General features: G+C 58.1%; 2 protein-coding genes across 5 annotated transcripts in view; both read left to right on the forward strand.

The window, feature by feature from the left end:
• The first annotated feature begins 690 nt into the window (after positions 1–690).
• TSEN54 (tRNA splicing endonuclease subunit 54) lies at positions 691–7,336 on the forward strand. Of its 3 annotated transcripts, none has more exons than XM_043460864.1 (11): positions 691–823; positions 1,151–1,315; positions 1,427–1,490; positions 1,576–1,659; positions 1,980–2,078; positions 3,182–3,234; positions 4,167–4,259; positions 4,459–5,102; positions 5,848–5,908; positions 6,219–6,335; positions 6,828–7,336. In XM_043460864.1, the coding sequence occupies exons 4-11, from the start codon at positions 1,594–1,596 to the stop codon at positions 6,976–6,978; spliced, it is 1,284 nt and encodes a 427-aa protein (XP_043316799.1). In that variant the 5' UTR covers positions 691–823; positions 1,151–1,315; positions 1,427–1,490; positions 1,576–1,593; the 3' UTR covers positions 6,979–7,336. The 3 variants fall into 3 exon arrangements, with proteins under 3 accessions (XP_043316799.1, XP_043316783.1, XP_043316793.1); XM_043460848.1 differs by lacking the exon at positions 691–823 and adding an exon at positions 895–997; XM_043460858.1 differs by lacking the exons at positions 691–823; positions 6,828–7,336 and adding an exon at positions 895–997 and having other exon boundaries at positions 5,848–5,920; positions 6,219–6,345.
• A 679-nt stretch (positions 7,337–8,015) lies between these two features.
• The window catches only part of LLGL2 (LLGL scribble cell polarity complex component 2), a 35,128-nt gene continuing 29,998 nt past the window's right edge, over positions 8,016–13,145 (forward strand). Inside the window, exon 1 of one of the 2 annotated variants that reach the window (XM_043460819.1) lies at positions 8,016–8,155. The gene's annotated coding sequence lies outside the window, so the exon portion shown is untranslated. Of the gene's footprint in view, positions 8,156–8,376; positions 8,541–13,145 lie in introns of those variants that run through there. The other variant, XM_043460810.1, reaches the window with a different exon arrangement.

Consider the following 13,145-nt stretch of genomic DNA (forward strand, 5'->3'; position numbering starts at 1 on the left):
GATCCTCGGCATCCTGACTGGAGCCCTGGCGCGACCTGGGGCTCTGGAGTTCAGACGGACGGGAGAGACACCCTGTGTGTGACGGGGTGCGAGAGAGGACGCGAAGTGACGGGAGCCGGGAACCGAGACCCAGGAATCCCACTTGGGGAGCCCCCCCACTTTCTTCTTCCTCGCCCCTCGTCCTTCCCGGGACTCTCGCAGCGACCGCCGCCAGCGACCCGAAGTCACAGGCCGACGGCCCCTGGTCGGGGCGATGGTGCCACCTAGCGGGCCGTGTGGGGACGGCCCGAGGCGGCGGCGGCGGAGACCCCAGGCTCCGGGAGGCGCTAACGACCGGCTGGGGTGGCGCTTCAGCACCGCCGTGGGTCGGACAGCGCCTTCCGCCGCCCCCCCAAGTCCTGGAAGCCCGGCTTCCGAGCCCCCAGGCAGGGACCCAGCGGAAGGACCTGAAAGAACTGCGGGCCCCCCTAGCCTACACCTGGCGGCCCGTGGTGGCCCTCAGTGTGCGAAGCTGAATTGAGGAATCCAGCGTTCTCCCTTCTCTAACCCCCGCCCCTCTTCCTCCCGGTCCAGCCTGGGTGATGCGGACTAAACAGTCCGGGGTTGCGGAGGGGAGGGTCACGCTTATAACTCTTCATACGACGCTTTCAAACGTCAGCCTCCTCGAGAACTACTAGAGAGGAGCCCCAGAGGCGGGCGGGGGATAGGAGAGGGGGAGCTCCTACAAATCCAGAAACTAGCAAGCTCTCCGCCCCCTAGTAATCGCGACTCAGATTTGTCGGCGGGCGCTAGGACCCAGGACACCCAGGAAGGTGGGAAGCAGGTGGGTGGACCGGAGCCCCGGGGAGCGGCTGTGGGACCCGCGCGCGCTAGGGCCGCGCGGACTACCGGCGGTGGGCGGGGCAAGGCGGTGCGCGCGCAGCGTAGGCCAGCCCCACCCGATGGATCCCGAGCCCGAGTCGGCCTCCGTGGAGGTTCCGGCCGGGCGCGTGCTCAGGTGCGGCGTGGCCGGGCCTAGGGGTTGGGGGCGGGCGCCGTGGCCGCGGGGTGGGCGCGGGAGAGGGCCCGGGGCACCTGGGCCGGGGATCCTCAGCCTGGGCCGAGTGGCCCCGACTGCGCGGCGCTAACGCCGCGGCCCTTTCGCCCCCAGTGCCCCGGAGCTCTTCGCCGCACGTTCCCGGTCCCAGAAGCTGCCCCAGCGCTCGCATGGCCCCAAGGACTTCCTCCCCGACGGCTCGGAGGCCCAGGCCGAGAGGCTGCGCTTGTGCCGCCAGGAGCTCTGGCAGCTGCTGGCCGAGGAGCGCGTGGAGCGCCTGTGAGGGGGGCGGGCCGGGGCGGGGGCGGAGCCGGGGCGGGCTGGGCGGCTGGATCCCGTAAATCTCTTCGGGTGGGCTTGAGACGGACCCGTCTCCCCGCTCCTCGCCAGGGGCAGTTTGGTGGCCGCCGAGTGGAGACCAGAAGAAGGCTTCGTGGAGTTGAAGTCTCCTGCGGTGAGCGGCGGGGCTCAGAGACCGGGGACCCGCCTCCTCTGCCTTCCCGGGCTCCTTCGTGACATCTGCTCTGGGTCCCCCGCAGGGTAAATTTTGGCAGACCATGGGCTTTTCAGAGCAGGGCCGGCAGCGGCTTCACCCAGAAGAGGCCTTGTATCTGCTGGAATGTGTGAGTGGGGGCCCTGGGAGAGTGGAGAGGGGATTGTGACCAAGGAACCGGAAGGACGTTTCCACTGGGGGAAAAAGTATCTACAACCGACTATTCAGGGGGCTTGTAACCTGGTTTCTAGAGCAGGAGAGGGAGCAGGCTTTCCAGTCTATTAGTGATGCTGCCTCCCTCTCCCCCTTCCCCTTCCTGGCTGGCCTGATTCTTGCCGTGATGGGGGGGTGGGGTGGTGTAGCACGCAGATAGCAGAGTGGGGAAGTTGCTCCCTTGGCGGTGCCACCGCAGGGAGGCTTCAGAAGCCGAGCTGTGGGCTGCACTTTCAGGGCTCCATCCAGCTCTTCCACCAAGACCTGCCACTGTCTATCCAAGAGGCCTACCAGCTGCTGCTGACTGAGGATACAGTGACTTTCCTGCAGTACCAGGTACCTGCCACCCTTTATAAGTACCTACAAGAGCTTCCCTGGTGGCTCAGTGGGAATGAGCCACCTGCCAATGCAGGAGACTCCGGTTCGACCAGGAAGGTCCCCTGGAGAAGGAAACTGCAACCCACTCCAGTATTCTTGCCTCGGAAATCCTATGGACAGAAGGAGCCTGGCGGGCTACAGTCCATGGGGCCACAAAAGAGTCAGACACAACTTAGTGACTAAACAACAACAAGGTGCTGGACACAGAGCCACGTGTTGAGGCTACAAGACTGGCAAAGGCTTATATCCTAGTGGTGGCACTTGGGTAATATATAGGTAAGAAAGCAAATGGATGGCTGACTTCACAGTTGAGTGCTAGGAAAAACACAGAGGAGGAGGGACTCAAGGCCAGAGACATAAATGTGGAGATCTTGATGGCATGGATATTTCAGACTCCACTGGGCTGTAGGGAGGTGTGGCTAGAGTAGAGGCCTGTGTCTGAAATCTGGGGCACTAACATGAGGAGGTCAGGGGGAAGATAAGGGAAATGAGGAGTGTCCAGCAATGCAGAAAACCTGGAGAGGTGGCATCACAGAGACCACAAGAAGGTCTTTTCAGGAAGACGTGCTTGGCTATGTTGAATGCTACTAAGAGATCAAGCAAGCTGGGGCATAACTGCGTACATTGCTCATATATGGATGCAGGGCCACGTGGAGGAACATGCGGTTCATCCAAAAACCCACCCATCTTTGGAAGTGTTGTGGGGTGGCCAGATGTCCATCTCCTTCTGCTGTCTTGTCTGTGTTGTAGTCAGGAGCTTCACTCGTGACAGCTTTGGTATCAAAATATTCCAGCTTATAGTTTTCTTCCTGGTCCATCAGCTATGAGCTTTTTGAGATTTGCGTTTAAATCAAGAAACTGCTGTTATTTGTGCCCAGAGTAAGGCAAGTGAGAGACAGGAACTCAGGGACTTGAGACCTCAGTGTGGGGAGGGTGTCTATTAGAGAGTATGGTCCTGCCGGTACCAGGGTTTGGCGTCTGGGGGTGTGGTGAATGGCTTCTGTCTGGAGAACAGTTTGTTTTCAGAAGTGGACGTCTGACTTCTGGTTTCTTTTTTTGAGGTCTTCAGCCACCTGAAGAGACTTGGCTATGTGGTTCGACGATTTCAACCAAGGTAAATCCCTGTCTTATTTCCCTCGAATTTATCCTAGTCCCCAGCGACCAAGCACACGCTGACCCTTTACTGGCGCGGGCCCTGTGCTGGCTGCTGAGGAATAGCAGAGGACAAAAGCACCACCCCCCAGGACTTGTATTTAGGGGTGCTTACACAGAACACCATCACTTTGCAAAATCAGTGATCTTGGAAACCTCCTGTAAGCCAAACAGGGAAAACATGGTCACACGGATTAGAGTTTATCCCTTAGAGCAGCACTATCTGATAGAACTTTCTGTAGTGACAAAAATATTCTATGTCTGTGTTGTCCAGTATATGTGGCTTGTGGAGTTTTTAATTTTAATAGATTTAAATTTAACTTAAACAGCCCCTTGTATCTAGGGCTACTGTAATGGACAGTACAGCTTCACAGCCTTAAAAAAAAAGAAAAATCATGGCGGGGATGAATGCTATAATAAAGGGCCATGATGTATTGTTGAGTATAAAAAAGGACCAAACAGCAGTATGTTAGCACAGTGTCATTTTTGATGGAGAAAGACAGTCAATATGTGTGTTTGTAGGAAACAAAATGTTACAGTGGTATCCATGGGTTTTATTTTCATTTTTCCTTATTTTCCAAGTTTTCCAGTCCTCCTGACTTTTCTCACCAGTGTTAATTATTTATTGGTGGCTCTGTAGGAGCCCAGATGTCAGGGAAACTGTTCAAAGGTGCCACTGATGAGACCCAGAGACCTGGACAGAGATGCACAGGGAGGCCCCTGCGTCTGCCCCCGTTACTCTGTGTGGGGTCTGCCTGGGGCTCCAGCCCTTGGTTAAGGTTCTAGCCCTGGCCCACTGACTTACTCTGGGCCAGTCCCTCACACATTCCAAAGGGAGCAGCAGACTGAGGAGGTGGATCAGTTGCCCGCTCCCCACCCCATTCTCACCCACAGCTCCGTCCTGTCCCCTTACGAGCGGCAGCTGAACTTAGCCGGCGGTGCCCAGTGCCTGGAGGGCAAGAGGAAGAGGAGGAGCTCCAGCTCTCAGTAATGCGCCGCGTGGCCACCCCGCAGGGGGAGTTCTGTGGGAGTGCTGGTGTTCGGGACCTTGGAGACTGGCTGGGCTTAAGAGCTGGGCTGGGGCGGCTCCCAGTGGGGGCTCAGGGAGACAGTAGGGCCTGTGGGGGTCACGTGGACCTCAGCAGTCAGGAGCAGATGGGCTGCGTTTCCTCCCCTCGTCCCTCAGGTCCATTAATAAGAAGCCCAAGGCCCTGCAGAACACCCTGCAGGGGATGGATGGGACACCCGAGAGCCCGGCAACCTGCAGCCCACCTCCCCAGAACCAGAACAGCTGCTGCCCAGAGGAGGAACCCCAGGAGTCACGCCCCATAAAGAGCCCCGTGGGCCCCCTTCAGCTTCTGGGGTCCCTGGAGCCCTGCCCTGCTCTGGGCAGGGAGGGACCGCAATGCAGCCCAGAGAATGGCAAAATAGAGGACGGGGTCATGGGGGCTCGTAAGCCCCGCTGGAACTTTGAGCAGATCTCCTTCCCCAACATGGCTGCGGACAGCCGCCACACCCTCCTGCTCGCCCCCGCCCCCGAGCTGCTCCCAGCCAACGTGGCTGGACGGGAGACGGACGCCGAGTCCTGGTGCCAGAGGCTCAACCAGCGGAAGGAGAAGCTCTCTCGGCGGGAACGGGAGCGACAGGCAGAGGCCCAGCACTTCCGAGAGGATGTGAACGCCGACCCCGCGGTGCAGCGCTGCGCCGGCTGGCAGGAGTACAAGCAGCTGCTGCGGCGGCGGCACCTGCAGAAGGCCCAGAGCCGCCCCCCACACCTGTGGGGCCAGCCCGTCACCCCCCTGCTGAGCCCCGGTCGGGCCGACTCCCCAGGTACCGGCACCCTGCCATAGGCCACGGGCAGCCGCGGAATCACAGGCCTTTAAAAGCGGCATGCGTTGACTACAGCTGATGGAGGCTTAAGAAAGATGGGGGAGGAGAGAGCGGTGGGTGGAGTGGAACCCACAGGGATCATCCGCTCCGGGAAGCAGCGAAGAGGCTCGTGGGAAGGTTTAGAAACAGCCTGGTCCCGAGAAGAGGTGAGGAGGAATGTAAACTACAACCGCATCCTTAAAATCATCGAGATGCATGTGGATGGCTGTAGCCCCCTGCTCTCCCACCTCTGTTAGAGGGGAGCAAGGGGGTGATATGTTGGCCAAATAAAAGGAAGGTCTCCTATATACCCCACTTGTTAAAAGTAGAGAATAAGACAAGAACAGTGCTAATGAATTCAGGACTACAATCCTTAAGGAACTAGAGTGGGGTTGCCAGAGCAGTTAAATTTGAATTTCAGATAAACAACTTTTTTTAGTATAAGTATGTTTCAAATATTGCATGAGACGTGTGTGTTGGTTGCCCGGTTGTGTCCAACTCTTTGTGACCCCATGACGAGCTCGCCAGACTCCTCTGTCCAGGCAAGAATACTGGAGTGGGTTGCTATTTCCTTCTCCATGCATGAGACATACCTATACTTAAAAAAATCTGCTAAATCTGGCAGCAAGATGGCAGGTTCAGAGATGTCAGGGGGTCTGGATGGTTGACTCTCTTCACCAGTGCCTTGTTTTCGCCATCCTTGTAGCCACAGTCCTTCAGCAGATCTCTGTGATGCAGACGACACACCTTGCTGATGGAGGTGCCCGGTGAGTCTCCAGGTAGTGCCCACGTCTATAGTACTTGGGGTGCCAGCAGGAGTTGGCAGCTGGGATTTGACTCCTGAGGTGGGGCATGAGCTGGGGGATCATTTCAGGGGCCCCTACCCTGGTAATAATACTCATGTGTGTCCGCGGAGTAGGAGCCAAGTAGACTGATGATTTATCCCACTGGTTCTGAGATAGGGTCACCGCCTGGAGGAGGCTGCTCCCTGAAACTGGGGGAGGAAAAAGGTGGTATGGAAAGAAAAGGTGGGAGAGGAGTGCCCCTGTCTCCTAAGGTTTCTCACTCTGTCCTCAGGCTGCTGGAGAAGCCCGGGGGCTTGGAGATCAGCTTTGATGTCTACCAGGCTGACGCCGTGGCCACCTTCCGAAAGAATAACCCTGGCAAGCCCTATGTCCGGCTGTGCATTAGCGGGTACGAGACCAGTGATCGCGGCTGGGAGTCCTCTTGTAAATCACATGGACGTCCCCTCCACGCCCCCCCTCCCCCGCTAGTCTTTAGTCCCTGAGAAGAACGAGCAGTCCAGAGAGAGGTCACACAGCCAGTTAGTGCTACGGGAACCCAAGCTTCCTCATCCTCAGCTCACTCCTGTCCTTTTTGAGTAGCTTCTCTCTTGGGCCACTTCAGTTCCAGGCTCAGCCAGCAAAAGGATGTGAACGAGAGGTTTCCGGGCTAAAAGAGAGGCAAGACCCTCACTATTCCCAGTCTCCTTACCCAACCAGGGCTCTGGGTGTTACTTGGAGAATCAGAACCGTGCGGTTTGCAGACATGAGAGCTCGGGGCCAGACTTCTTGTCCCCCCAACTCCTGTCATACATTGGCCTTCCCTGGGAGTTTAGGAGGGCTGGCTTCTCAAAGCTTATGGGTGGGCTCTGTCCAGGTCTTAGTCTAACCTTGATTCTTGCAGATCTGATGAGCCAGTCCCAGACCTCTGCACCCTCAAGCGGTTGTCCTACCAGAGCGGGGATGTCCCTCTGATTTTTGCCCTAGTGGATCATGGAGACATCTCCTTCTACAGCTTCAGGGACTTCACGCTGCCCAGGGATCTGGAACACTGACCACCCAGCTGGGGTCTGCCCTGGGGGACCTGGACTGTCCACTCTCAGGGACCATCGCAGTTGCCTCCTACACCCAGACTCTGACCTGTAGCTTCAGAGGCTAGTCTGGGCCTTGGCCTTGGGTGTCTGATGCTCACAGGAGAGCAAAGCCTTGCCCCGCTACCTGGCCACTGCAGCGCTTCCAAGCCCCAGGTCTGAGACTGCTGCCTTGCAGTAATCCCCTTGGAATTCAGGACTAGATTCCAAGAGGCCAGCGAGGTGGGGCAGAAGAGAAGACTCTGTGCCTTTAAATGAGAGGGTGCCTGCTTCATGCGATAAAGCCAAAGCCATTAAAAAAATATATATATATATCCTTTTACTGCTGTGGCTGGATTTACTGGACGAGTCCTCCCTACCCCACCATCCTTCGTCCGTGGAATTGGCCCCCAGGCCCTCCCCACCCACAGCGCTGCTTTCTCTGGTGCAAGAGCTAGAAGCAGCCCACTGGAGGGCAGAAGTGCGACCCCAAGCCTTTTTCCGGGAAGTCACTAACCTCTAGTTTGGCTTTCAGAAGGGTAGTCCGAGGTGGGAGGTTGGCACTCCACCGTTTCTTCCCAGAACGCAGCCGGCTCCGGGTAGAGGGGTGGCGGAGAGGCGCCACGTCGGCGTGGCTCGAACGCTAGTCGTTTCAAACTGTGCGGTGGAGCGTGCCATCCACGCCCAGGCCTCGGGCCTGGCCTCCGCCCCCGTTCCCGCCCCCGTTCCCGCCCCCTGTTCCTCTCCCCTCTCGTCGTTCCAATTCCCCTCCCTCGTTGTGCTAAAAACTCCGGTTGCTGCTGCTGCTGCTGCCGCTGTCGGCAACTTGGAGGAGGGCTCAGGCTTGGGGCCCGCCCGGAGAGGAGGTGCTTCGGCGACGCCCCTGTTCCCAAAGCACCTAGCTCTCGGTCCCGAAACTTGGCCCTGTGTCCGCCGGTCCTCCTCCCTGCTGGGGTTGGGCGCTTTCAGGAAGAGCAGTCAGGGCTTTGCCCCTCCCTCCGGGGCAGCCCGGGGCCGGGTCGTGGGAGGGACCGCTCCCTTCTGCTGCCGGGCCTGGGAGGTGGCCCAGGGCAGGCGCGAGTTCCGGGAACTATTTCCTCCTCCAGGAGGCGGCGGGACACTGGGCGCGGCGCGGCAGTCCTGCGGTCCAAGGTGCGCGCAGGTGAGGCTGGGGGCGGGCCGGCAGTGCCTCATGCATATTCACACGGGCCGGGGCCCCGCCCCCGAGCGGGACGGAGCCGCGGATTGGCCCGAGCGCAGCCCCGCCCACCCGAGGGCGCCGGCGCGGCGCCTCCGCCTCGACGGCCGTGGACGGCCGGGGGCGGGGCCAGGCCCGGGGGGCGGGGCCGCTGGGGCCTGGCGCTCCCGGCCGGCTCGCCCTTTATGTAAATAGCGGCGGCCCCGCCCCCTGCTCGCCGCGCCGGAGGTGAGCAGGAAGGAGACTGCCGCCCAGCAGCCCGCGGGCCCGCGGCGGAGCGAGCGGAGCCGGCGGCTGGTGCCGAAGGAGGACTCGGAGGCCTCGGGCGGGGGCCGGCCTGGGGTTCCAGGTGAGGTGCGGGCCGGGGCCCACCTGGCCGAGGCCGCCCCCTCGGGGCGCCCGCCAGCCGGAGCGGGGAGGCAAGGGAGGGCCGGGACCCCTGGCTTCCCCGGGCGGAGAGGGCTGCGCGCGAGTCCGCTCGCCTCTCCCGGGATCCCGTCGCTCCGCTTGTCTGGGAGACAGACACCTGTAGAAAGTGCGGCTGGGAACTTTTCCGTGCCGGATCCCCCCGCGATCACAGAATTTAAGTTTCGGGCTTGCACAATCGTGTTGGCTTGGTAGAGCCGCGGAACAGGTGCTCGGCCCGGCTGGGTGCGAGGGTCACTGCGGGCGGAGACAGAGCCCCCGGGGCCTGGGCCCCACGTGTAGGGCGCCTGGCCGGAGAGGCCGGCGACGCGCGCCCGCGGGGGCCGGAGCGCGTTACGTCGGCGGCTTAGCCCCTACCCCTGCCATCTGGGCCCTCTCCCTGCCGGCCCTTTGTGCCTCCTAATCCCCGGACGCAGGAAGCCCGCGGGAGGGACTTGGGTCTTGGGGCCTTTCTCCGCCTCAGGCAGCTTTGGCTCCCTTTGGGGGACGTGATGGAAACCCAGGCTCTTTTCCACGGCCACGCGGGTGGGGTTGCGCTGTGGGACGCTGGGGCTTGGCGAGAAGTGAGAAATTCTGTTGTGCCAAAGAAAGTGCAGTTTGCTCCTGATTTTCTCGGGGCTGGACGGTTCGCAGGCACCCTGAGTTTGGGCTGCGGGGAGAACTGACGGTTACCAGGAGAGCTGTGGTAGTGGCCCCCTGAGGCTCTCACCTGAGACAGGTGAGCTTTGGGTGAGGTGGGCGGGGCGTAGACTCAGCGCCCGTCCCTTGGGGATCCTTGTGCCAGATGCAGGGCGTCTTAACCTCGGCTCTAGGGACCCTTCCCAGAGTTTACAACTCAGGGTCTTTTCAATCTGGGTAGGGGATTCAGAGCAGAGAGGGGAAGAAGGAGGGGTTGTGTGTCATGGAGACAGGAAACCCCAGGTGGGAGGCGCAGAGCAGCAGTAGTGAAGAGCCCTGGCCCAGCTCAGCGGGGAGCCAAGGGCAGAAGTGGCTTCTGAGGAAGAGCATCTGGGTCTTTGTGAGCTGAAGCATGGGAATGGTCCTGGAAGAGATGGGCCAGCTTCTTTACGTTATGCACAGGGCATTCGGATTTGGTTTTCTTCAACCATCTGCCACAGTGCTCAGTGAGGACTCATACCAAGCTCTGAGTGCCTGCTGCCCTTCTCTAAAGTTAGATGGGGCCAGTCTCAGTGGGAGCCCCTGGGCAGTTGTTTCCAAGGTCTAGGTCATCCTGCATCCCTAATCTTCCTAAAGCATCCCCTTTAGCAGCAGATTAATATAATTTTATTAATTTAGTAACTTAGTCCTTTGTTATTGTTTAGTCGCTAAGTCCTGTCGGATTCCTTCCCCACCCCATGGACTGTAACCCGCCAGATTCCTCTGTCCATGGGATTTCCCAGGCAAGAATACAGGAGTGGGTTACCATTTCCTTCTCCAGGGGATCTTCCAGACCCTGGGATCGAACCCATGTGTCCTGCATTGGCTGGTGGATTCTTTATCGCTGAGCCACAAGGGAAGCCCAACTTACTCCTTAGTAGCATTTAAAAAGTGCCTTAATCCCAGATAACCCGTAATAGGTTCAAAAATTTTAAAGGTAATAGGAGCTCCCTGGGGCAAATGAAGCATTTTAGAAAGAGGAAAATAAGAGGGGAAAAAACTTTCCTCTTGCTTCATAGTCTTGCCTCAGGTGTAGTGCTTGTTTTTTTTTCCTTTGGCTTTTTTTTTTTTTTTTGGTTGTGCTAGGTCTTCTCTGCTGCATGGGCTTTTTTCCAGTTGTGGCGAGTGGAGGCTACTCTAGCTGCGGTGTGCAGACTTCTCATCGCAGTGACTTTTTGTTGCGGAGCACGGGCTCTAGGGTGCACGGGCTTCAATAGTTGCAGTACATGGGCTCAGTAATTGCGGCTCCTGAGGTCAAGAGCGCACGCTCAATAGTTGCGGCAAATGGGCTTAGTTGCCATGCATCATGTGGGATCTTCTCAGACCAGGAATTGAACCTGTGTCTCCTTCAGGTGGATTCTTTACCACTGAACAACCAGGAAGCCCTCAGTAAGATTTTTAGTGTCTTTCCAGACTCAGGGATAGTTTTGAATTGTACCATGCTGAGTTTTTACTACATGACCTTGACTCTGTTACTTAACCATGCCAAACCTCAGTGAGCCTTGTTTTTACAGATGTTGACGAGAGGATGAAAAATATCATAAACACCTGGTCCTGGCCGGCGCCAGGTGAGGGTGAGCTGCTTAAGCATCCCCACGAAGCATAAAAGTCATGCGGTCACTTGCAGCAAGCCTTAGGGCAGATGCTGGGGCCTTCTGAGGCCTGACGGGTTGTGAGGGCAGTTGGCGTCTCTGTCCAGAAATCCCGATTTCTGAAAACCTCTGGAGAATCAGAACTTTGAGAATGAGGCTGTTGCTTCTTGGAGGGCTGAGGTAGAGGACAGAGGCCTCTCCTAACTCACTTCGGTTCCAGTGGCCCTCGGTATTTCTGCTGCTGTTTGGAAAAGCCAAAAGTGAGGCCTGATGGCCAGACCCCAGCTGGGGCAGCCTTTCCTGGGGGGAGTGTGTGTGTGTGTACAATCTAATCTCTTCTGCTTTGTGCTCGGGGGAAGGCTTGACTGTTACACATTCTGCACCCTGGTGGGTGGGTGGCGGGGTCAGTGGTAGGGGGAGTGCGTTCCTGGGCTGCTCTGTTGCCATGAAGGAGATTTTTCTATGAACTCTGTCGTGCCTCCCCTCAACCTCATTCAGGGAAGAGGTGTCTCCTGCCAGGACTTCCTGGCCCCAGGACCCTCCCTTCCATAGAGAAGGTGGTGCACAGAGCTGGGAAGGGTGGATCCTCTGCCATCAGCCTGCGCCCCGCTGTCTACCCGTCTACCCCGCTGGAGACACTGAGCAGCCCTGGTGGGAGTCAGGGGCAATGTGGCGTCCGCAGAAGGGTCCTCCCAGACATGTCAGCCGCAACTTTTGAGACACCCAAATCAGGGGCCGGGCGAAGGCCCGGGAGGCCCATGGCCTCCGCCCCTGGGTTGACTGCTTTGAGCGGCACTGGCGGCCTGGACCCACTTATCCTGAGTACTCAGCCCGGAGAGGCCTTCTTATCTCACTCAGGCGATAGCACTATCAGGGCTCCTCCTGGGTTGAGACTCGGCGGGTCTCTTTGGCACCGTTGTTTTCCCCGGCCCTGGAGTCCTTTGCAGGGAGAAGTGGGGTGTGGGACAGAAGATGGGGTCCCCCTGGGGCCTCCGGGTACTGTTTGCCCTTCTCCAGCCTCAGCTCCCCAGGGTCCCCAGGAGAGCCTCCCCCACTGTGGGCTGTCCCCGTGGGGCTTTGTCCACCTCCCTTGGGGGTGGCCTTCTCCCCCCGCCCTGCCTCTCAGAGGAAACTGGTCCTCAGAGGAGTCGCCCCACTCCTTCCCCTCCCCAGGAGCCACAGTGAATTCTTGAGCTAGGAGAGGCTCCTCTGGGCGTGGGGACAGGGAAGCGGCTAGGCACCTGACTCTACCCTTCAGGAATCCAGCAGAGACCGGAGACTTTTCTCGAGACACCTGACTCAGTATTCCCAGGGTTTGATGAGAGGGACATCCAGGCGCAGGACTGTTTGATTCTAGTAAATAATGTTATTGTTTGATCTCCTTACCAAGGAGCCAGGTGTCCTGAAACCTGGGGCTAAGACAGGGTCCATAAGGGTCTCCCCAGCCCCATGTCAGGTGTAATATGCACATGGCCCTGGCCTTGGCCGGAGACTTGAGAACAGGGAGCTCCCCTGGGGCCCCAGCCCCTGCTCTTTAGGATCAGTGGCTCCTACCAGGAGAACACGTTTGCCTACTTGATCCCCATTCAGTCCCAGCTGTTCATTTATTCAACAGGTATTTGTTAGTGTCTCTGTATGTGCAGTGTGCTTTAGACACCAGGCGTAATCCTTGCACCTAGCAAAGATCTCGGCTGTCACAGGACTCCTGTTCTAAAGGATGGGAATCTTGAGTGGCCAGGAATAAGTGTAGGTAATAGATAATCTGCTAAAAGGCAATATGAGCTATAGAGTAAGTTCTATACTCTATAGAGTAAGAACTGAGGTGGGGGATTGAGACCCCTTGGGAGGGAGGCAGGTTGCAACTTTAAAAAGGTGTCAGGATGGGCTTTGTCAAAAGGGTTACAGGCTTTCTGAAGGTGCCTTGCCTTGCTCAGTCAGTCGTGTCTGACTCTCTGGGACCCGCCAGGCTCCTCTGTCCAAGGGGATTCTCCAGGCAAGAATACTGGAGTGGGTTGCCATGCGCTCCTCCAGGGGAACATTCCTGACCCAGGGATGGAACCCGCATCTCCTGCGTTGCAGGTAGATTCTTTACCGGTGAGCTACCGGGGAAGCCCTACAGGAAGTGAGGGAGTTCTTTTTTTTTTTTTTTTTTATTCAGAAGGGTTTTATTATGAAGAAATCTGAGTTTAAGTCTTAGAAGTGATCATAGGAACATAGTGAAGTGAAGTCACTCAGTTGTGTCCGATCCCGTGGACTGTAGCCCACCAGGCTCCTCTGTC

This window comes from Cervus canadensis, chromosome 1, assembly GCF_019320065.1.
Source record: "Cervus canadensis isolate Bull #8, Minnesota chromosome 1, ASM1932006v1, whole genome shotgun sequence".
In the NCBI taxonomy this organism is placed as follows: domain Eukaryota; kingdom Metazoa; phylum Chordata; class Mammalia; order Artiodactyla; family Cervidae; genus Cervus; species Cervus canadensis.